Source organism: Toxotes jaculatrix, chromosome 7, assembly GCF_017976425.1.
Source record: "Toxotes jaculatrix isolate fToxJac2 chromosome 7, fToxJac2.pri, whole genome shotgun sequence".
Taxonomy (NCBI): domain Eukaryota; kingdom Metazoa; phylum Chordata; class Actinopteri; family Toxotidae; genus Toxotes; species Toxotes jaculatrix.
The window spans coordinates 10480938-10500643 of NC_054400.1; the positions used below are offsets into that span (position 1 = coordinate 10480938).

Sequence of the window (19706 nt, forward strand, 5' to 3'; positions counted from 1 at the left end):
GTTTCATACTGTGTTTACATTAATATTAACATTAATTCTGATATCTCTAAATAACTGAAATGAAAAGTTTGTCCTTGGATTTAAACAAATGTGGCTAATCATTGATGCTGACAGGTATGTGCGTGTGTGTGCGCCCAGTTCCCCATAGTCATAAATCTATGTAGAGGATGATGAGTGATAATGAGTCTGGCACCTTATCTGCTGAACTGTCCGGTTCTGTTAGTAACCCCCACACACATCATGTTGTAAGACATTTGAACACGCGCATGCACACACGCACACACACAAATGCACCTGTAACTGTCATTAGCATCCTCCTTTCCCCTCTGAGATGGAGAAAACATTTGATCAGATGAATACACCACCAGACGACTTAGCTATGGTGTCAGTCACTGCCCTGATCTCCACAAAACCAGTTGGGGGTGGAAGAGAATGGATGAGCTTCTACCTGGTTCCTGAGAAACGAGAACACACAGGAGACCTGGTTTTGATAGCCTGCTGCTCACAGGATGATGTACAGTGTTTAAAGCATACGCAAATGTCCCCTCATCTGTGCATGCACATTTGCAAAAGCAGACACACACAACCATTTGAATTAGTATGTGCTACTGAGATGTCTGACCTGAAAGAGTCACTAATCACGGGGTGACCAGGCTGTTTAGACAGCCGTGATGAATGATCCTTCCCATGAGAGATAATGCAGGGAAAAGGGAAATTAGCTTGAGAAAGAGAGAGAGAAGGGAGGTCAGAGTGACCCTGAGCTTAGATAATCCATGCCTGGCCAGACTGTTTGAAAAAGGCAAACAATAAGCCGTCTTCACATGAGAGTAAAACTCTTAATTTGTCTCATCTGATGATTACCGAGAGGGTTAGAGAACTTTTGCAACAGAGTGTGTAACTGAAACACATGTGAAAAGATAAAGCATGATCAAAACCTCACTACTTCAACATTTAATATTGAGCTGCCTGGTTAGCACAGTTGGTAGAGCACAAGACTCAATCTCTTGGGGTCGTGGGGTTTGAGCCCCACTCCAGGTGGCACCATACCGTGGACTCTGGTGGTCACTGATACTGCCAGGACATATTCTTCTGATGTGCCTTTATTGTACCAAGCATCAGCAACAACAAAAGAATAACTAGGAAATTATTCAAACTACATAATCCATTAAAATTTAGAGATAAAATGTTGTGATTTCATGTCATTTTCAAAGTGGATGCAACATGGATGGAAACATCGGCAACTTATTGGTATGGTTGTGAAATGATCTGAAAAAGCAGCTCATGTAAATAAGCAAACTGATGGCAAAGACACTAGTGTTATCTGACTGTGTTCCCCTTACTAAATTCTCAAGGTGGTCCCAAACTAAACTACTTGCTCATCTGAAACACAAAGTTTGAGCCATCTCTCTTAATGTCAGCTATGATCTCTGGGGCAAAGGGGCAGCAATTTGGTGTACGCAGATAACTTAAATATTGTGTATAAAATGTAGTATTGTCAAGTCAAGTCAGTTTTATTGATTTTTATTACTGTTAAACAACTTCTATCTGTATATCACCTTAAATGACAAATTTTATCAGAGGGCTACATTCTTTATACAACGTGCAAAACCTTTATTCTTAGACCACTGGAAAACCTAAACACTTTGTATGATATAATCTAAAAACAATGTTTATGAGGATTTATTAAAATATATTCATTTACATAAAGCACAGTTACAGTGTCATACACTCATCATGTTTTTTCCTAAAAGAAATACTGAAATCATTTTGGTGACTCTACTTGGTGACCCTCTAGTGTGGCCACTAGAGGGCACAAAATGCAAAGCTTTCACAATGCCTTCTCATTCCTGTAATATTGATCTGCTGCAGGCAGAACTCTCTCACACACACACAATTTAAGATTCAAGATTAAAAAGGTTTATTGTCATCTGCACAGTACAAAACAGCTGTTCACACTATGCAATGATATTCTTTTTTGCCACTCTCCCTTAATACATCGCAATAAAAACAGGAGATCTTACAAAAGTAAAAGAAATAGCAGCTAAATATGCATAGAAACTGACTCACAGAAACTTTAAACTGACTGAGGGTCAGGTTATTTCTTATTGATGATGTAATCTTATATCTTACCTAAGAACCTGACACATTGACAATATTCCCGTAGAGCACATGGGATATCTGTTGTTGCCATGTTCCACTGAACATAGTGGAACTACAGCAAACTCGGGAGAAATATTATTGCACAAACCTGCTTTTAAAAAGCAATGTTAGAAAGAAAAAGAATCAGTGTGGTACAAATTTCAAAATTAAGTTACAAATCATCAAAATGTTTTCTTGTCAAACATGTTTTTTGAAGTATTGTTAAACTGCAAGTTTAGTTTGATGTAATCTCACTACTGTCCAACACTGGGACTTTCCAGGAGGTGGGCTGAGCAGTGTGTGTGTGTCACCTGCAGCTGAAATCAAAAGTTGTTTACCCTGGTTCCTCAAGTGCTGGGACTTTCCTCACCTGAGGTGCTCTGCAATTCAGTGGTGCAAACACATTACGACACCTTTTAATTTACTGTTTTCAAAGTCTCTCAAACATCAAATGAGATTCTCGGAGTTGATGTGTCAATATTACTACTTTCATAATAGCAGGTTAAAGCTGGCCAAGGTAGTTCTCTTCCTTTTCAGACCGTTAATGTGGGAGAGCTTCTGCTCTGCATTTGAAGAATAATGGCTTTACCATCAGTGGGATCATATTTTAGCACAAATATTAAGTGAAAGTGGCTTCAACATGTCTAACACCTCCAGCAGATGAGGGATTCATTAAGGACGGGGTCAATGGAAAGTCATTGTTTTCATTTCAGTGGATGACTATTGCTCGTGTGGGTGGTCAGGGCTTGGAGGACAGTATCTGTGCAGGTTTTGTGTGTGTGTGTGTCTTTGAGCAGGGGAAAGAAAAGGAGAGAGGTGCTGTCTTTGAGGATGCTCCCTGTGTGATTCCTCTCTCCTCCTTGGACGCTGCTTGCTTGTTGTTTCAGTAAACAGAAAGGTCCAAAGATGATCCAAGACAAGCACACAGCCACCGCAGCCCACCCAGGAGCCAAGGTCAGGACCACTAACCTGCGGACACATACACATACTCACACACTAAACCCACCTCACAAATAATTTTCCAGGTTGAACCAGGAGTTTTAGTTTAAGACTGGAACTCATTCACCTTGGTGCTTGGAAAAAGTAGAACATGGCAATTGTTGAATCAAGATAGCCATTTTGCTCAACACTGAATTATGACTGAATTACGTTGAACTCCCAATAAAAACATTTGAGTGAATTATTGGAAAGATGTTGCCCAATAGCCAATTACATACACTACACATTTTGACTCCATATTTCCTTGGCATTCTTTCCGAGTGTTTTCCATCTCCTGAATCTGCTGTGCCTGTCAGTGAGACACCCCAGCATAAATATTTGAATATTTACACTAGCTGAAATATTTCTGTGGCATAATTACCACCTTGTCTCTCAAACTATGTTGCTGAGCACACAGAGATTCGTTCTCACAGAGGATTTTTAGGGGAGTAAAAATACCTACCACTTCTCTCCTATCCAGGATGGAGGTCTTTGAAACTCAAGAAGATAATTCCAACCCTTCATCTTCTCCAAAAGAGTAGGCTGTCAGGAACGGGCTGCACTGTCAGCAAGGGAAAGCAAACAAGATGAAGGAAGAGGGACAGAGGAACACAGGATAAAAGAGAATAAAAAGGGATGAGAAAGGGAGAAAAAAATGGAAGAGTTTCAGAGAGAGGTGGATTGAAAAGGGGAAAAGAAAAGGCCAGTGACTTCTCTGACGGCCCCAGTGCTCACATATGGCTAGGCTTTGCTTGTATAGCCTCACTTCAAGGCGAAGGGCCTTGCAAACATAAACAGTAGAGAGGCTGCAGCTGGAGCGGGGAGGCAGCCGCTTGCTTACTGAGACTTCTCTACACTAAACAATGGATCAAGTGACGCACAAGCCTTTGGCAGTGCAACAGAGACCCAGGCGGGTAAGAAAAGCCTTTCTTCTTTACGTTTATATCTCAGCTCTCTCAATATTTACCCCATGGGAAAACACACAATTTTCCATTCCTTTTGTTCTGAAAGGAGCAAAAGAGTAGACCTCCCTCCATCTCTGTCTCTCCCACCTTCAAGACAGGACAGGGTAGGGGAGGACAAGTGTCTTTTGTGCAAAATTTGAAAATAAGACACAGGTATTTTCAACAACTGTACAACTCTGTCTAGAATCTCAGTACTTACCCGTTGCTGGAGCTCCATACAGGTGTTGGGAGTGAATAGATTTAAGCTTAGTTTTGCACAGCCTCTCCTTCAGTACAATTCAACGATATTCACACGCACTGCCTATTTCTAGCAGTGTTGAGGAGAAGAAAAGAAAATGAGGATTAGTCTCTCTTACTGAGTGTGTTACAGCAAAAGAAAGTTAATTTGTATGAGTGTGTGTGTGTGTGCTCGCATCTGTGGTATATCTCTTTTATGATGCGGCACAATGGGGAACGGAAGGGCCCAGGAGCCAGTGAATTAACCCAAATTACAGCTAACGGTTGCCTGGGTAACTGGATAGGAATGAGGGGCGAATGGTGTGTAATTTCCTAATGAACGGGGGGGTGGGGGGGTGTTCTTTTTCACATTTAGAGACCTCCTCAGCCTGTTACCGTAACAACAAGAGGACTCTGCCCCCCCATGTACTTGTTTGCTTGCTGAGTCACCTAAACTTTTTTTTTTTTTAATAGGCCGTAGATACAAACTATTTATCCTGTTCCCTTATAAACACCTATGATGGTCACTTAAATACATTAAATACATTCAATGATAGTTTACGATATTACAGTTGACCTTTGTGTTTCCCAACATGTTTCTTGAACTTTAAAGTCCCTGACAAGTAATTTTCTAAATCAGCTCCTTTTGGCTTAGTTAGAAAGGTGATTTGAATTAGAATGTGATGACAATGGCGGGGTTGTATGGCTCCTGTTGATCAAGCAGCATTAAACCACACCCACACAGTCTTGATGAAGTAGCTTAGCCAATTTTTTTGAGCGTTTAACTCTCAAAGTCACAGTGAGGTTTAATCGTCCTCCGTAATGTGACCGAGTTTTCCAGTGATACAGAATATGTGCACACTGAAGAGGGTCTAGTCACAAGATGGATTTAAATCAAATCCTTCAGGTGTGATTAGATTGCTCAATCGAGGACATAGCTTGGAAGATGCAGAGCACAATAAGGAGCTGTGGCCTACAACCACACCTCCCTCACCCATGTTGTTAGGTCAGGCAGAGGAGGAGAAAGGGGATATTAATAAATTAGATCTCAACCATGCTCTTTTGAAAATAAAAACAAAGTTTGCCAACTGAGATCCTGAGAAACACACACCTCAGACCCACAGTATCACTCCCACCTACTGCAAACCACAAGCTGTTAAGTGCAGTTTTACATGACAGCCAGGGTTAGCTAACACTCAGTGTTATAGATAAATACTTTAGATTTGAAGCCAAATTTTCAGATGTGCTGAATGCTTTTGCACAAGAGCTAGTTCTTAATCAGTGACAATTTACAGACCTTCATAACTCATTGGAGAGTCAATGTATGGAAACCTGAGCCTGGAGGCCCAGGTCAGCATGGGTCAACACTCATTCACAGCTTTTTACTAATCAAATCAAACTAGGTGTCACAGTGACTTCTGCAAACAAACATACAGAGCCAGGGCTGTCCCTCTGACGCTGTCTGACTGTCCTTTTTTTTTTTAACAGACTCACATACACTCAGGTTATAGTGGCAGGAAACATAAACAGACTTCTCACTCTTGACACAAAGAGACAAGACACTAATGGGAGACCTGGAAAAACACAATCTCATTGGTGGTATTTTACATCACTCCTAGGTGTGGGAATTTGCACCACACAGCATGTAATAAAATAAAATACAATCATCAGACTGACTTGAGACATTGTCACTGATCACTCATGGTGGTTGTACGTCTCACTCCAGATCCTTGGCAGAATCCTGTAGTTAGCGTTAAGGATAAGAGAGCTTTGTTTGCCATTGAGCCATGTTAGTTGGCCTCCATTAGCCTCCAACCACCATCAGTCAATTGGTGAGCCTTTCTATTGTCAGTAAAATGCTAAGCCCCTCTGCTATCTCACTTGAACCAGACTATGCTCACAAAAAGACAGATAGGGATCTGCAAATCTCAGAAAGAGAAAAGCAGAAAGAGAAAGAGAGGGAAGGGTTTGGGCTTGGGATAAAAGAAAGGGCTTTTTATTCTCCTCTGTCTGTGATTTGAACAGGTGTGACAGATGTATGGCCTCAGTAGGCCTGTGTGCGTGTGTGTAGATACTCATGATCTACCACCCACAAGGTCTACATGCATAAGCACACACACATACTATTTACCAAGCTGCATGTTCTGTTGAGGCACGTAGCCCTTTCTCTTGTTTATTGATAGCTATCAGCACTTTCTCATTTCTGCTAAAGAAAATACAACACTTACACAGAGCAGCTCTCTTTGGGCCTCTGTTTACTTCAGTGCAGCAGCTGAAAGGGGTCAAACACTGCTGTGGGGTTCAGCACACGCATGCGCACTCACAAACACACACAAAAGTTTTTTGATTTTTTCGGGGTGGTGTGTTAGTATAGAACTGTTTGATACACACATCAACTAACAGTGTGAGAGGTTGGATGAAGTGTGGGTGTGAATACTTTCTGTAGTGGTACTCGCCACCCCTCCTCTCCCAGCTCCCCTGTCTTCAACTGCTTATTGTTATTTCACTAATAGCGCAGCAGCTTCCACTCTGAGGGCCATTTGAGGTGCAACTGAGCAGAGCCACAGACTATCAGATTACTGTGCAGAGAAACCACACCAGCTACACAATATGCACACTCTCAGGGGGGGTGGGAGGCAGTGAGGGGTTCAGAGTGGCAGAGATGTAACAGCCATTAAAGAGTTTTAAGTGATATCTCTTCAGGGCCACCAACAGTTCTGGGGTGGTAGTCTTTGTATCGGATTACGATAATGGCTAATGCCTAGATTGGGCTGGTTTTCTCTGTCAAATCATCCACTTAACATCATACCAGGTGCAGCAACATTTTGAACACCGATACTGATCTTAACATTTTCATAGAACACGAGCTGAAAAAAGCTGTTGATTGACAGACAATAAATGTGCAACTACTATGACAACTTATTAATGGTTTAAGTAATTTTTCAATCAAAGGATCTAATATTTCCAGCTTCCCAAATGTGAGAATTTAGTGCATTATCTTCTCTTACATTATTGCAAACCAAATATCTTTGGCTTTTGAACTTTTGGTCGGGGGGAAAAAGCAATTTGATGACATTTTTTTGGCTGTGGAAATTGGTGATGTACATTTTTCACAATATTCTGACTTCTTATAGCCCAGTTGATTCATGGATAATAAAAATAATGCAAATACCCAAATACACAAATTTACTACTGTGATTTTTTTTTTGTCTCAATTTTTAACTTTTATAGATGCATAAATGTCTCTGTGATGACAAATTTGTGCTCCTCCTGGTTTTGTGCGTTAAGTCAAAAATGCAGAAATAAAGCAGCAGATGAGGTAAGTGAGGAAGTTTAAATTAATCAAGGGATTATCACCCTGTTTATTCTGGCCAAGAGTCAACATTATGTTTGTAACTCACTAATTCATTGGAAACTGGATATTAAAAAAAGTATATAAGATATAAAAAGACATTTTAAAAAATGTACAAATGCACTTTTAACATTATAAAATGTGTCGAGAAAATCTGATCTGTTTAGTCTTGTTTTAAAAATTCTCCCTTAGAACTTAAAAATTAATAAACATTTTTAATACAATCTAAAATGTTTCTTCTTATTTCTTCCACAGGAACTTCTCATTAGTCTTCCAGAGACTCTTGCTCTCCTCCTTTACAGACCTACTTTTAGCAGATAAGTTAGTGTTGACACAAACTCTCTGCACTTCTGCCAGGTCTGTTAACCTGTTGATACTCTCCTCATTAGCCTCATTGAGGATGTCCCAGAAGTCTTTGCGACCACCCTTTGATGCCTGCACTGGTGTAGTTGGTGTATGTGAGCTTGGAGAGGAGAGAGAGTCTAAAAGGCCTGTCGAACTAGAATCAGTATTGAGAGGGACTCTGGATGGAGAAGATGTTGTGAGAGTTGTGCTTTCTGACACTGAGACTGTAGGGGGTGTTTTGGGGGTGCTCTTCTGCTGTGGACTCCTGGTTTTGGGTTTTAACAAATCATCAAGGATTGAGGTGTCTCCTATCAGATCTGTTAGGAAAGAGCAGTTAATTGAGGTAGAGGGGGCTTCTTGAGGAGGGAAATGGGTCTGAGAATTTTCTCTTTGCCCTTGAAAAGTTTCTCTAGTCCTGGAGGACAATTTCTGCTCTTGCCCCCTTTCCTGTGCTGTGGGTTTGGATAACATGGTGGACCTGCCATGGCTGAGGTCCGGAGAAGAAGGGGTATCTCTGTCTGTGTGGTTCAGGAAAGCAGCAGCCTTCCCAGACCCCAGACCACTGCTGCTGGCCCGATCCACGCCAAGACCACCACCAGCTCCGTGGGTTCCAGAACTAGAAACACTACCCCTCTTTGTCCTCCTGTGTCTTCTGGCACTGCAGACTGTCTCCTCCTGCTCCCCTGACTCTGGGCTTGGAACACTATTTAAAGGTTCTAGAACATTCTTTTGTGAGCTCTGGGGTTCCAGAACATCATTTAGAGGGGCTTTAGAGTTTGTCTGGGGCTCTGGAACATCATTTTGTAGGATTCCAGACTTTTTCTGTGGCACAGAAACATTTTCTTGTGCGATTTCAGGTTTAGCTTTGGGTTCCCGATTCTTCTGAATGTATTTAGGCTTTTTCGTGGCTTTTGGAGCATCCTTTTGTGGGTTTCTGGTCTCTGTGTGAGATTTTGTGGCAGCTGTTTTGGTGGATGTGGAAGAAGTAGTGGCTGAAGTGGAGGAGGCATGTGCTGAATCAGACTGTGGGAAGTTGTTTGTGATTGTATTAGCCAGGTCAGGGTGGTTCAGTGAAGTGTAATACTGTCGTAGCCAGGCCAGTCTCTGGGTTGAGTTTCTCCTCAAAATTTCCACTACAAACTGATGAACTGAGGGAAATTTGAATTTTTCCGCCATCTCCTCCAGGTGCTGCCTACACACAAGCATACAAAGAACACAAAGACAGAAATCAGAGTGAAAAATTATCCATGCCCAAAAAATGAGTTAGACAATGAAGATATTTTGCGGGTCTGTCAAGCCCAGTCTAAGATGAACAGTTCTCCATGTATTCAGGCTCATATCCAGGAAGCCAATGAGGTGTTTTTCCGGAGCTCCTAGGCAGTCATTAAAACTCTGGTCTAACCAGATTCGGGGACAGAAATACTTCAAAGTCAGTGGTGGTACAGCAGCATTATGATGGCGTTATTACCATTTGTGGATTTAAACCATTAAATAGCAAGGTTAATTGAGGGGAAATCAATATAACTAGTGTGTATTTTCACTTCCTGGTGAGCCCCTGGGCAGAGATAGAGACTTCCTCTAGGGGAGTGAGACTGGAGCCACAAAGGTGTATGTGTGTCGGTATATGAGCGCTTGGAAAGGCAGGGGGCGGAGGTGATGCAGCAGGACAGAGATGTGCATTTGAGCACTGTGTGTCTGAATGTGTGTGTAAATGCTTGTTAGGACGTGTGTGTGTGTATATATATCAGTGTGGGTTTGGAAGCCCTCAGGCGATCATTTTTGGTTAGTCTCAGGAGGGCTGTGGTTGTGGAAGGGAAAACTGCCTGAACATAACTGAGTAATCTTCAGCATGATGCTGGGAAATAGGTGGAAGGGAAAGCTCAGAGGTGGTCTCTCGCTAAACACGCACGCACATACACAATTCCTGAGGCCCAGGTGGGGGCGCTCAACACTATATCTGTGGTGAGTTTTGGCCTACTTCCCTACACTGCCAGGAATTTCTCCCTTCTTCCCTTCCCTCCCCACTTCTCCACATTTTACACCCCCACCCACCTTGCTTCTTTCATCCACTTGCCTCCTTTATTAACACCCAAATCTTTCTCATCTTTCTCATCCTCTATTGTTCAAGGCTCATCTTTTTCTCCGCTTTTTCTTCTTATATCTCATCTTCCTTTATATACTTCCTCATTGCATTTTTGCTTCATCCTAGCTGCTATTGTCTCCATCCATTTCTCTTCACATCACCTCCTCTAACACCTTTTCAGTACCTGCGTGTGGCCAGTGGAGTCTCTCCAATGATGAAGGTGGTGTGTCTGGTGTGGTGCACAATCTTGCTGGTGAAGGTGACTGGATGGTCCATGCTGGGCTTCTTCTGCCTTACAACGGCAGGGCAGGGCTGACTGTCTGCTGGGCTTGCTGGCAGGCTCTGGTACAATCAAATGAGAGTTTTATGTAATTGATCCTATTACTTGTCATCACTGCAGGGCCACAGTGCTGGATTAAAGCTGTGGCAGATAGAACCACAATATTACATGTCTGAAGAATCACTGAACTGGGCCGGTGTTACGCGGTGGTATGTACCTCCGGGGTGCCTAGAAGGTGATTGGCTGGGAGCTGAGAGTACATCTTGCGTTCAAACACGTCTCGTACAGCAGCTCTGCTGATCAGCTCCTCTGCTTTGCTCCCACCCACCACGCCCTGGTTAGAGTGGGTATGCACCACCTCCTGTATGTCCCCTTTGAACAGAAATATACAACATCAATTTTGAAACTGAGTTCATTAAAGCTATTGACATATTAAAATGGATATTGCATCTTACCTAACACACTATCGATTGTTCCATCCTTCCCTTTGGATGCTGGAGATGTCTGACTTTTCATTCTTGCCAGCGAAATAGATTTGGCCATCCCTGTGGTTCTCTCTGTCCTGTTTGTTGTTGCAGATCTTTGCCCATCTTTTTGCATGTCAACTCTAGATCTTTCTGTCTGTGGAGATGTGAAGTGACATCCTGAAGATCTTCTTTTCTTAACAGGAGTGTGTTCATCCTCGGAAGATGTGCATGTCTCTATGGCTTCGGTGTATTTGGATCTGCTCTTGTTCCTTACACTAGTTGTCTGCTTCTTTCTGTTACGGTCTAGAGTTTGTCTCCCTCTGTCTTGACCACCACCATGTGAATCTAACATGCCCTTCCTGGGCCCTGAGTTTGCCTCTAGGTCCAAATCCTCAGATTCATCTGAGTAACGCTCAAAGCAGTGCACTGTGGGAACTGTAGCTTTGGGCTTGCTAGGTTTTTTGTCTGGTGAGGAGTTATCATCACTCTCCCCGTCAACTGTAATTTTCTTATTTGTCCATCCTTTCATACCCTGTCTCTTTCTTACAGCATCATCACTGTCTTTCAGCGGAGAAACCCTCTCCTGCCTCCCCACAGCTCCATTCCTTCTGTCTTCCCTGTCTGAACCTCTGGAGATGTCCCAGGTTTTCGTTCCTGATTTTAGGAGACAGACTGCACCGTTCCCTGTATTGGACCTCTTGTAAATGCCAGAGGAGGTACACTCATTCTTTCCTAATTTTCCATGATCCTCATCATCTGTGTCAGAGAAGCTTTCTTCGATAGCTGGACTACTGTCCCCTTCAGCTAACTCTGGTCCTTCTTTGACCATTTCAAGGAATCTGGAAAAACCATGCTGGAGGAGACTCATTCGACCAGTGGCAGCATTCCCGCCCCTGTTGCCTTCCACTGCACTGGGGTTTGAGGCATTCCTCTTAAACCTCTGCTCATCCTCGTCCTCTTCACTCCCACTGCTGAAGTCCAGCACCCCCCTAGGGACTTTTGATGCATCTGTGTTCTCCTTGGCTGGTTCATCCCTCGGTACAAGGCCCTCTGAAGGTGGAGAATCTCCAGGTTCCTTAAATAAAACAGATGAAACAAACAGCTAAAGAAATGTGGGGTCATGCTGGCATAGAAAGTGGTACAAGGTGGGTAGTACGAGAACCAAAAACTGATATGTAAAATGTAAAGCCTTAGCTACAAAATTGTACCAAATAGCTACAAATTTTTCACTTCCCTTGTTCATGCCATCTTTCAGTGGACCAGCCCATGTGACATTTCATTGAGTAATACAAAGCAGATGTTTGCAACAATAAATCATACTAAACATCAAGCGACACATGCCCTCCATCATGATGTAATATGATGAAAAAGAGGTCATAACATTTCCTGGAGTTATATGAATGGGCTTTTATGGGAGAAGCCACCAACAGTGAGTCTAATTTCACAAAATTTGCCAACTAGATGACTCTTCCCTAATTCTGCAGTGCTCGTGTGTGCTTGCACCCCTCAAGCCTCTTTCTGTGCGTGTTAAGGCACCCCAGTGTACTATGCATTTTTGCAAGAATCTGAATGGCCTCAGTGTGCTCCACAGCACAGGCCTGGCTGGGAACAGAATGATAAGGGGTATCACTGTGTAAATAAATAGCTGAAAGGAGATGATAGACTTCAGTGTGGTCTGCCCCTTCTATTAGGACAAGCAAGTGATTATGTCCAGCTGTTTCACACAGCATTGGCGAGAAAGCGAGAGGCACACAAAGAGAACCTGATCCTTCCAGAAAATACAAAGAATTTAGTGTAAAAAATGTTTTCTGTGAAGCCAAGGCCTTAAGGTAGTATTCCACCCGAAATCTACTGCACTAATTTTTTTTAAGAGTATTAAATACTTATGTCCAGAGTGCTTGGATGGTAGCTGTAAAAGGTTTGTAGTTCTCGCACTTACAAAGAACAGGAGGCAGGGTGACTACACGATCCTGACAAGACTGATATTGGAGGGAGGGGGTATCACTTTCTCCATGTTTTTCCTTTAAAAGTAACACAAATTATCTCATTTCCTCAGTCGGAGCTGTTACTTCTCATAAACAGTGTATATCTCATTTCTGAATAAACCCCCTAAAAGCATTAGGAAGATGATAAGACAAAGAAGAATTGAAGGAAATGCTAAATGAGAGTTAGTTGAGATTTTGTCAGCTGGTTGACTGACAGACAAGAAGGTCCCTTTTCGAGGTATCCCCTCTTTCACATGGGAATGGGAGGATGAGAGGGCTGCCTGGGAAAGAAGACATTGAGGGATGGGAAAGATGAGTGCCCTGTGTTCTGGGTCTCTGAGAACGGCAGAGTTACTCACGCTAACTCCTTTCCTGTCCTCCTCCTCTTCGCCTGTGTGTGTTCTGGTTGTCATTACACCGGCCTCCACTTGTCCTTCTCGCTGGAGGAGACAAACATTTATTAAACCAAAGCATTTCACAGTACGACATTAGTTCAGAGTTGTTACAATTATCAGACCTTGCTATCTTTCAGTTTTATGAGTCGTCTTCAGGTACCTCTACCTCTTATATTAAACCAAAAGCACTTAAAGTTTAAGGTTCCTATTACTACTCTTGCAATCGTATAAGAGAACAGAATAGGAATAATGTAATTTTTTTGTTAGCTTTGTGAGACCTATGTAGTGTCAGTGGAAATATGAGTCAGTGGGATGAAGTGAGCTGAGGCAGTGCGCTACAGCAGAACACATCATCGGTTAAACTGTAGTAGTGGTAGTAGTAGGCGTGTGAGCTATCTAACCTTTAGTATGTTCCGTGTGAGACATGTCCCTTGGGTCTGCAGCCTGAAGAGATTATTGATCCCAAACAGCTCCCCCTTATGGACTCCATGCCCCTGTACTGCTTCAAAATATCGCCGGGAGCTCTCCCTGCCAACAACTGAGCACTGCAATTGCTGGAACAAAAAAAAAAGAATCAGCAGCATATAGATTTTTTTTTATAACTCTAACTGAGCTAAACTTTCTGTTGAAAACAAAATCATCTTGTGCAAAATTTTTGTTAAATGCTAGCATGTGGAATCATCCCTAGGTGTGAGGAAATGAAAGAGCTGGTGATTGGTGTCTAAATATAGCAGATTTAACAAAGACAACTTAAGACAGACTTAAACAGACTCATACATTTATTACTGTATATTACGTTCATAACTCCTACATCATTTCCCCCTGCAGCAGAGGTAGTAAAGCAGATTATCTCTGATTATCTCTGTCTACATTATAATTATGTGGCCATAACTGTCCGGTACCTGTTTGTAAACTTGTCTGAGGTAGATAACCTCCTCTACAGTCCCCAATGAGATCAGCCTGAGAACAGTCACATCCCTGCACTGGCCGATACGATATGCCCTGAGGAAACACACACACACATACACAGAGACATGCACACATGTATATCAAGCATAAAAACTTATGCAGTTGTACAAAACATTTACGCTACATCAGTCAGCACAGAATACTACAAAGTCACTGAATTCCACTGAGGCTACAACAAAATACCATGATAAAGTAAAACATCTGCAGCTCAAACAGAGTGCAAAAGTGTAAAGTCTGTCCAGATGGGGCCTGCTGTTTACCTGTCAATTGCCTGGAGGTCATTTGCTGGGTTCCAGGTGGGGTCAAATAGCACTACCACATTGGCCCCTACAAAGTTAAGACCAAGACCACCTGCCCTGATAGAACAAAGAATCAGTTATCAGAGTCAAAGTTTGACACACATGTTGAAATAGAAATAACTGTTGCACACACCGTATTAAATATTCCCATACTTCTATAGCTTTAAGATTTTAATTTTAGGCAAAAGCAGCACAAACAGCCTAATACGTAAATATGAAATATAAGAAAACACTACTTCTCTATCTAATTTTTATAATTCCACTAACATGGTGGAAATCAGGCACACGTTGATGTTAGAGGAGCTGTTGAATTCTTTGACAATCTGGACTCTCTCTTTGGATTTGGTGGTTCCGTCCAACCTGCTGTAGTCCAGCCCCTCTGCCATGCAGTAGCTCTCCAGCACATCTAACAGCTGGCAGGTTCAAAACACATCAGTTATAAAGGGTTAAAATCACATTAACTTATGTGTAAACACTGATAGTGTCAGACTCGTACTCATCACCAGGGTGAAGAGTGTGTATGAGAGATAAAATGCAGATGCCAGAACAGCAAATGTAATAAAAAGTAATATCCCCAGGGATGTATATTTATAGATATACTATAAGGGTAATACTGAATCTTGCCATATATGTACTCTGACTCCCAAAAAAGCAAAACATAGGCCATGAAAATATGAACCCATAGCATCCACAAATGTTATCATACTGTCTCAGGTGACAGCAACCATTAGACTCTGCAGAGTCTAATTATCTTTAAAAGTCTAATTGCCCAAGGCTTACCTATTAATCTATGTCATGAGAAAACCACGTCTCCTGCTATTTTTTCTGTAAACAAGTAATCTGCTCTAACAGCAGTCGCAATTAAGAGTGTGTGTTCAAGCCTGTTACTGTCTGGAAAGGCTGAATGGATGTGACAGGCGCAAGGCTCTAAAAACCAACGAGCACGCTCCAAGTCTGACACCGTCTAAAATCTCTGTTGGATTACGTGACTGTGAGCATCAAATCATTTTGGAAACAGGAAATTACATTACAGGAAAACATCTTGGTCTGCTGTTCATCCAACTCTCACACAACGTATCTCCACAATCACATGAGCAAAGTGACTGACGTACAAAAATTCAATGTTCCATGATTTCCATATGCACAAAACACACACAAAAACAGCTCTCACCTTGGTTGAGAGAGAGAAAAGAAGTACTTTGTCTCTCTTTTGCAGATAATATTTGAGCAGCTTCTGCAAAGCCTGAAAGGAATGGACAGATGTTGACTCACACTGAAACAGCCCATAATGAGAAGGTGACAGAGTAAACCTGTTTTCCTAAATTTTACCTTCATTTTCCCACTATACACTGGGTCTGACAACGCCTCAAATGCTTCATCTTTGCATCTTTGCACAAAGTCTGGAAACTTTTGGAATACCTTCTGACAAATGGCACCCACATACTTTTCCTGGAAGAAACAAATTAGTCGTGTTAGTGAAACAAATACAGAAAATGTGGTATGATCTTACGGGGTCTGGAGAATTTGTCCAGGAGATAGCTGTTTTCCACCTGTTTCTTGCTGGTTCCTGCAGTGGACTGAAGCAGTGCAACATGGTTGGCAACCTTCCTCAAAATGGCCAAGTAACTGAAGTACAGTGCTTTCATTTGAACACCTTCAGAGCTTTTCTGCAAGAGAAAAAATGTTACTATTTAAAGGGGACCAGTCCTTCATTTTTTTCAACCACATATATTTGAGATTTATTCAAAAGAATAATTTAAGGGTTCCTCGTTGCATTTTTAGGACCTATGAATAAATTGGGGAGTTGTAGAAGGCTCTAATGCTGTGTTTTGAATTTGTACTGTAGCGCACACTGTATTAAAAGAACTATACATAAGTACAACAACATTACCCACTTCATGTAAAAACCTTAACAGAGAGAAAACTAATTATCTGCACAGCTTGAGAACGCTATGGGTAAGTGGGAAAATATATTTTGTGTGATTTGATCATTTAAGGGGGGGGGGCAGGATCACACACAAATTCCATGAAACTTTAAATGAGAATCTGTAGAAAACAGCTCAACCCTTAGAATCAAGTTTCATCCACTACATTTCACGGCACAAAAGGGCACATGATGGTAAAAGCGGTGAACTAACTTCATAGCAGCAGCTTCTACGGGTGCATCCGCTCTGACAGTCACATTTCTCTGAAGACCTGAGCAGTAACTTCACATCTTCGGTATCCAGCACCGTCTGATAGACAGTTTTCTGAAAGTCTGTCAAAGAGCAATACACCACCTGGGGCAAAACACAACACAGCATTTCTTTGAGGGATGCTTTGAGACACCATAGACCTTCATCTCAATGTGATAATAACCGTGAGTCTGGTTTGACTTAACCAATCTTACTCTGTCATTCTTCTTAGGTAGTTGTTCTTTGATGAGAGCTTTAGTTCGTCTGAGGAACCAACGTGAAATCCTCCTCACCAGGGCTTTGACAGTCTTCCTGCCTGTAGCTAGGGCACGTTTGGTTGCACTGTGCCTCTGCCCTTGTTCTATTGGATCTGAAAACTTGTTCTTGAAATGTCCTAAGGTGCCAAGACAACCAGGTATGGCCCTAAATAGAATACAAAATACACAATATGAAAGCTAATAGCAGTTATTTTCAGCAACATGTTTCAGCAAACTGTAATCACATCGCATCCACTATAAGAAACAAAATGACTGAAATGCAAACGTCAAATGTGTTGTAATACAAAAGTCTTTGAAAATACCAGTCCATGACACACCACAGCTCCTCAAGGTTGTTCTGTAAGATGGTGCCAGTGAGACCAATTCGGATCTGATGGAAATGTAAGTGCAAAGTTAGCATTAAAAGCTTGGTCCAAATGCAAAGCTAAGCGTATTAATTTTTTGCAGGTTATGCTTTTCAATAGAGCAGAAACTTTTTAAAGACAAACACTAGTTACTACCAGTAACACACTGATATAATAACACAGGCATAAAGTTTTCTGACCTTACATTTCAGCTCCTTCATGGCCTGAGTGATCTGAGAGCTTGGATTCTTTATCTTGTGGGCCTCATCCACAATCACAGCAGACCAGTCTATGCTGCAGGGAGAGCACAGGCATATTTTTATTCAAAGTCCTTACATAGCAGAAAAATAAATAGTTACAAAAATTGATTTATCACGTTAAAAAAACAAATAAAACGCAAGTATACAGAAAACGTATCCTTTATGGCCTATGTTGCTTGTGTTGAGCATGGTTCCTACTTATTAAACTGTTCCAGACAAAGGCGCAGAGTCTCGTAGGTGGTGAGAGCAATTTCAACGCGTCCCTTCTTAATGCGAGCCAGCTCCTCCTCTTTCCTCAGCCCATGGACAACCACACACCGGAAATGACCCCATGTGTGCAGTTCATCTTTCCAGTTATAGAGCACTGACAGTGGGGCCACAATGAGAAACACCTAGACCAGATCACAGAAACATCAAAATAATGCTTACTTACTTTACACTATTGCTGCACTTGACTGAACAATCCTGACATTTGGAAAAAAGCTTGTTCTTTCACCAAAAGAGTTTTTTTTTTATGATTCATAACACTTCTTAATGTATGTAGCATATTTCAATACTCACTTTGTTGGGTTTAATTTGCTTGGAGGGGATCTGACTCTGCAGAAACTGGGGCCTGTTGTTCTTGATGTCCTCCCATGTGCCTGTCTTGTGCAACACCGCAGCAAGAAAACCAATGACCTAACATGAGATCAAAGAGGTGAGGACAACAAAAGCAAGAGAGCTATGTGAAGAAGTGCTGCATACATTTGGACAAATCTGAAAATAGTTTTGCAGTTAATTTACTTCTTACCTGTACAGTTTTTCCAAGGCCCATGTCATCCCCCAGGATGCAACCACTGGAACGGATGTAACTGTTAAAAATGAACCTGATTCCTTCCCTCTGGTAATCCCTCAGGTATCGGTTGATAGTGTAAGGGACTCTGTCTCCATCAACATCACTTAGCTCTAATGGGACACATAGCCTGGGGTCTGTGATGTTGCTGGGAAACGCTGGTTTCTCCTGGGTGAAATGATTCAGGTCTGGTCTCATGAGTTTTGAGACAGGTATGGCTTCCTCCTCCTCTTCTACCTCGTCTTCTGCATCTTTGTTATGGTCACTAAATATCACCCATGCTGTGGCATCATTACTATGAGGGGTGGAGGTCAATCTCTGGATGGTGGCTTCTTGCAGGGCACCATATTTTGGGTTCAGAGCTAGACAGCTGTCACCTTTATGCCACATTTCTGTGAAATTATGTTGATATTGTATTAATTTACACTGCTTTGCGAAAAACAATTTCTTCTGAATATAACAATACTACCCAAATTTGATTTTGGATTTGATATAATTGAGAGCAAGGATGTTACAAAATCACCACAATTTAAAAGACAGTGTGTAAAGAAATAATCATTACAGGTGGGGATTCATGGACATTTACACTCCATTAGACTCCAATAATATATCAGTTAATTCCGTATTATACAGTAATTTGTCCCACCGATCAAATAAATCTCATCATTCAATACTATAAATCACTTAACAGTAGATTAACGTTAACGCCAATGGAGGTAGGAGATGTGAGCTTGCTGCAGAGGCTTAAAATATCGTCACGGGTTTGAAAACTGTGACCAAAAGAGATGTAGAAATAAGTAAAAACATGCCTAACAAACCTTTTTCAGAAGTTGAAGCCATCAGGACCAGGATGCATTTTAAGTATCCTCTGATCTATTTCCTGTGGAGGAAAAGTCACTGTAGCTTGTTAGCTAGCTTGATTAGCTTAGCTTTCATTTACACAGAGGAAAACGCTACTGATAGAAAAGGACAGAAAACGGGGCTCTTGTAAGTCATATCATCCTGAGTAAGTCGCTCGTACTTTGTCCTCCGGTTATGTTCAGTTATCTGGCAAAAAAAAGTCACAGACAGACACAGCACTACAGCAGCAGCAGCTCCACTGCAACTTGCTGAATGTTTATCTATTTCCGCAGCGAGTTCCGCACTTTCCAAATATTTCACCGAGTTCAAATAAATTTAAAAAACGGCATGCTACAAATTACAAATCACTTTAAGAAATATATTTTTAAGCAATAGATGTTCTCATTGTTCGATTGTTTTTTTTTTCTAACAAATTTCACTGTCGAATTTATTTGATCGAAAATGCTGAATAGAATATAAATTATCTTTCCATTAAACGAAACGA

The 19706-nt window shown here is 41.7% G+C and overlaps 1 protein-coding gene across 3 annotated transcripts; it reads right to left on the reverse strand.

The window, feature by feature from the left end:
• Positions 1-6076: 6076 nt before the first annotated feature.
• ercc6l2 (excision repair cross-complementation group 6-like 2) lies at positions 6077-19426 on the reverse strand. 3 transcript variants are annotated; one of them, XM_041042910.1, is made up of 20 exons: positions 19180-19426; positions 18320-18753; positions 18091-18174; positions 17728-17921; positions 17470-17563; positions 17228-17295; positions 16863-17070; positions 16612-16752; positions 16024-16140; positions 15803-15922; positions 15645-15716; positions 14741-14886; positions 14435-14530; positions 14108-14207; positions 13607-13759; positions 13170-13250; positions 10814-11900; positions 10576-10730; positions 10263-10420; positions 6077-9187 (listed from the first exon to the last, which is right to left on the reverse strand). In XM_041042910.1, the coding sequence occupies exons 1-20, from the start codon at positions 19199-19201 to the stop codon at positions 7891-7893; spliced, it is 4827 nt and encodes a 1608-aa protein (XP_040898844.1). In that variant the 5' UTR covers positions 19202-19426; the 3' UTR covers positions 6077-7890. The 3 variants fall into 3 exon arrangements, with proteins under 3 accessions (XP_040898844.1, XP_040898843.1, XP_040898845.1); XM_041042909.1 differs by having other exon boundaries at positions 18091-18207; XM_041042911.1 differs by lacking the exons at positions 17728-17921; positions 18091-18174; positions 18320-18753; positions 19180-19426 and having other exon boundaries at positions 17475-17486.
• Between the last annotated feature and the right edge of the window lie 280 nt (positions 19427-19706).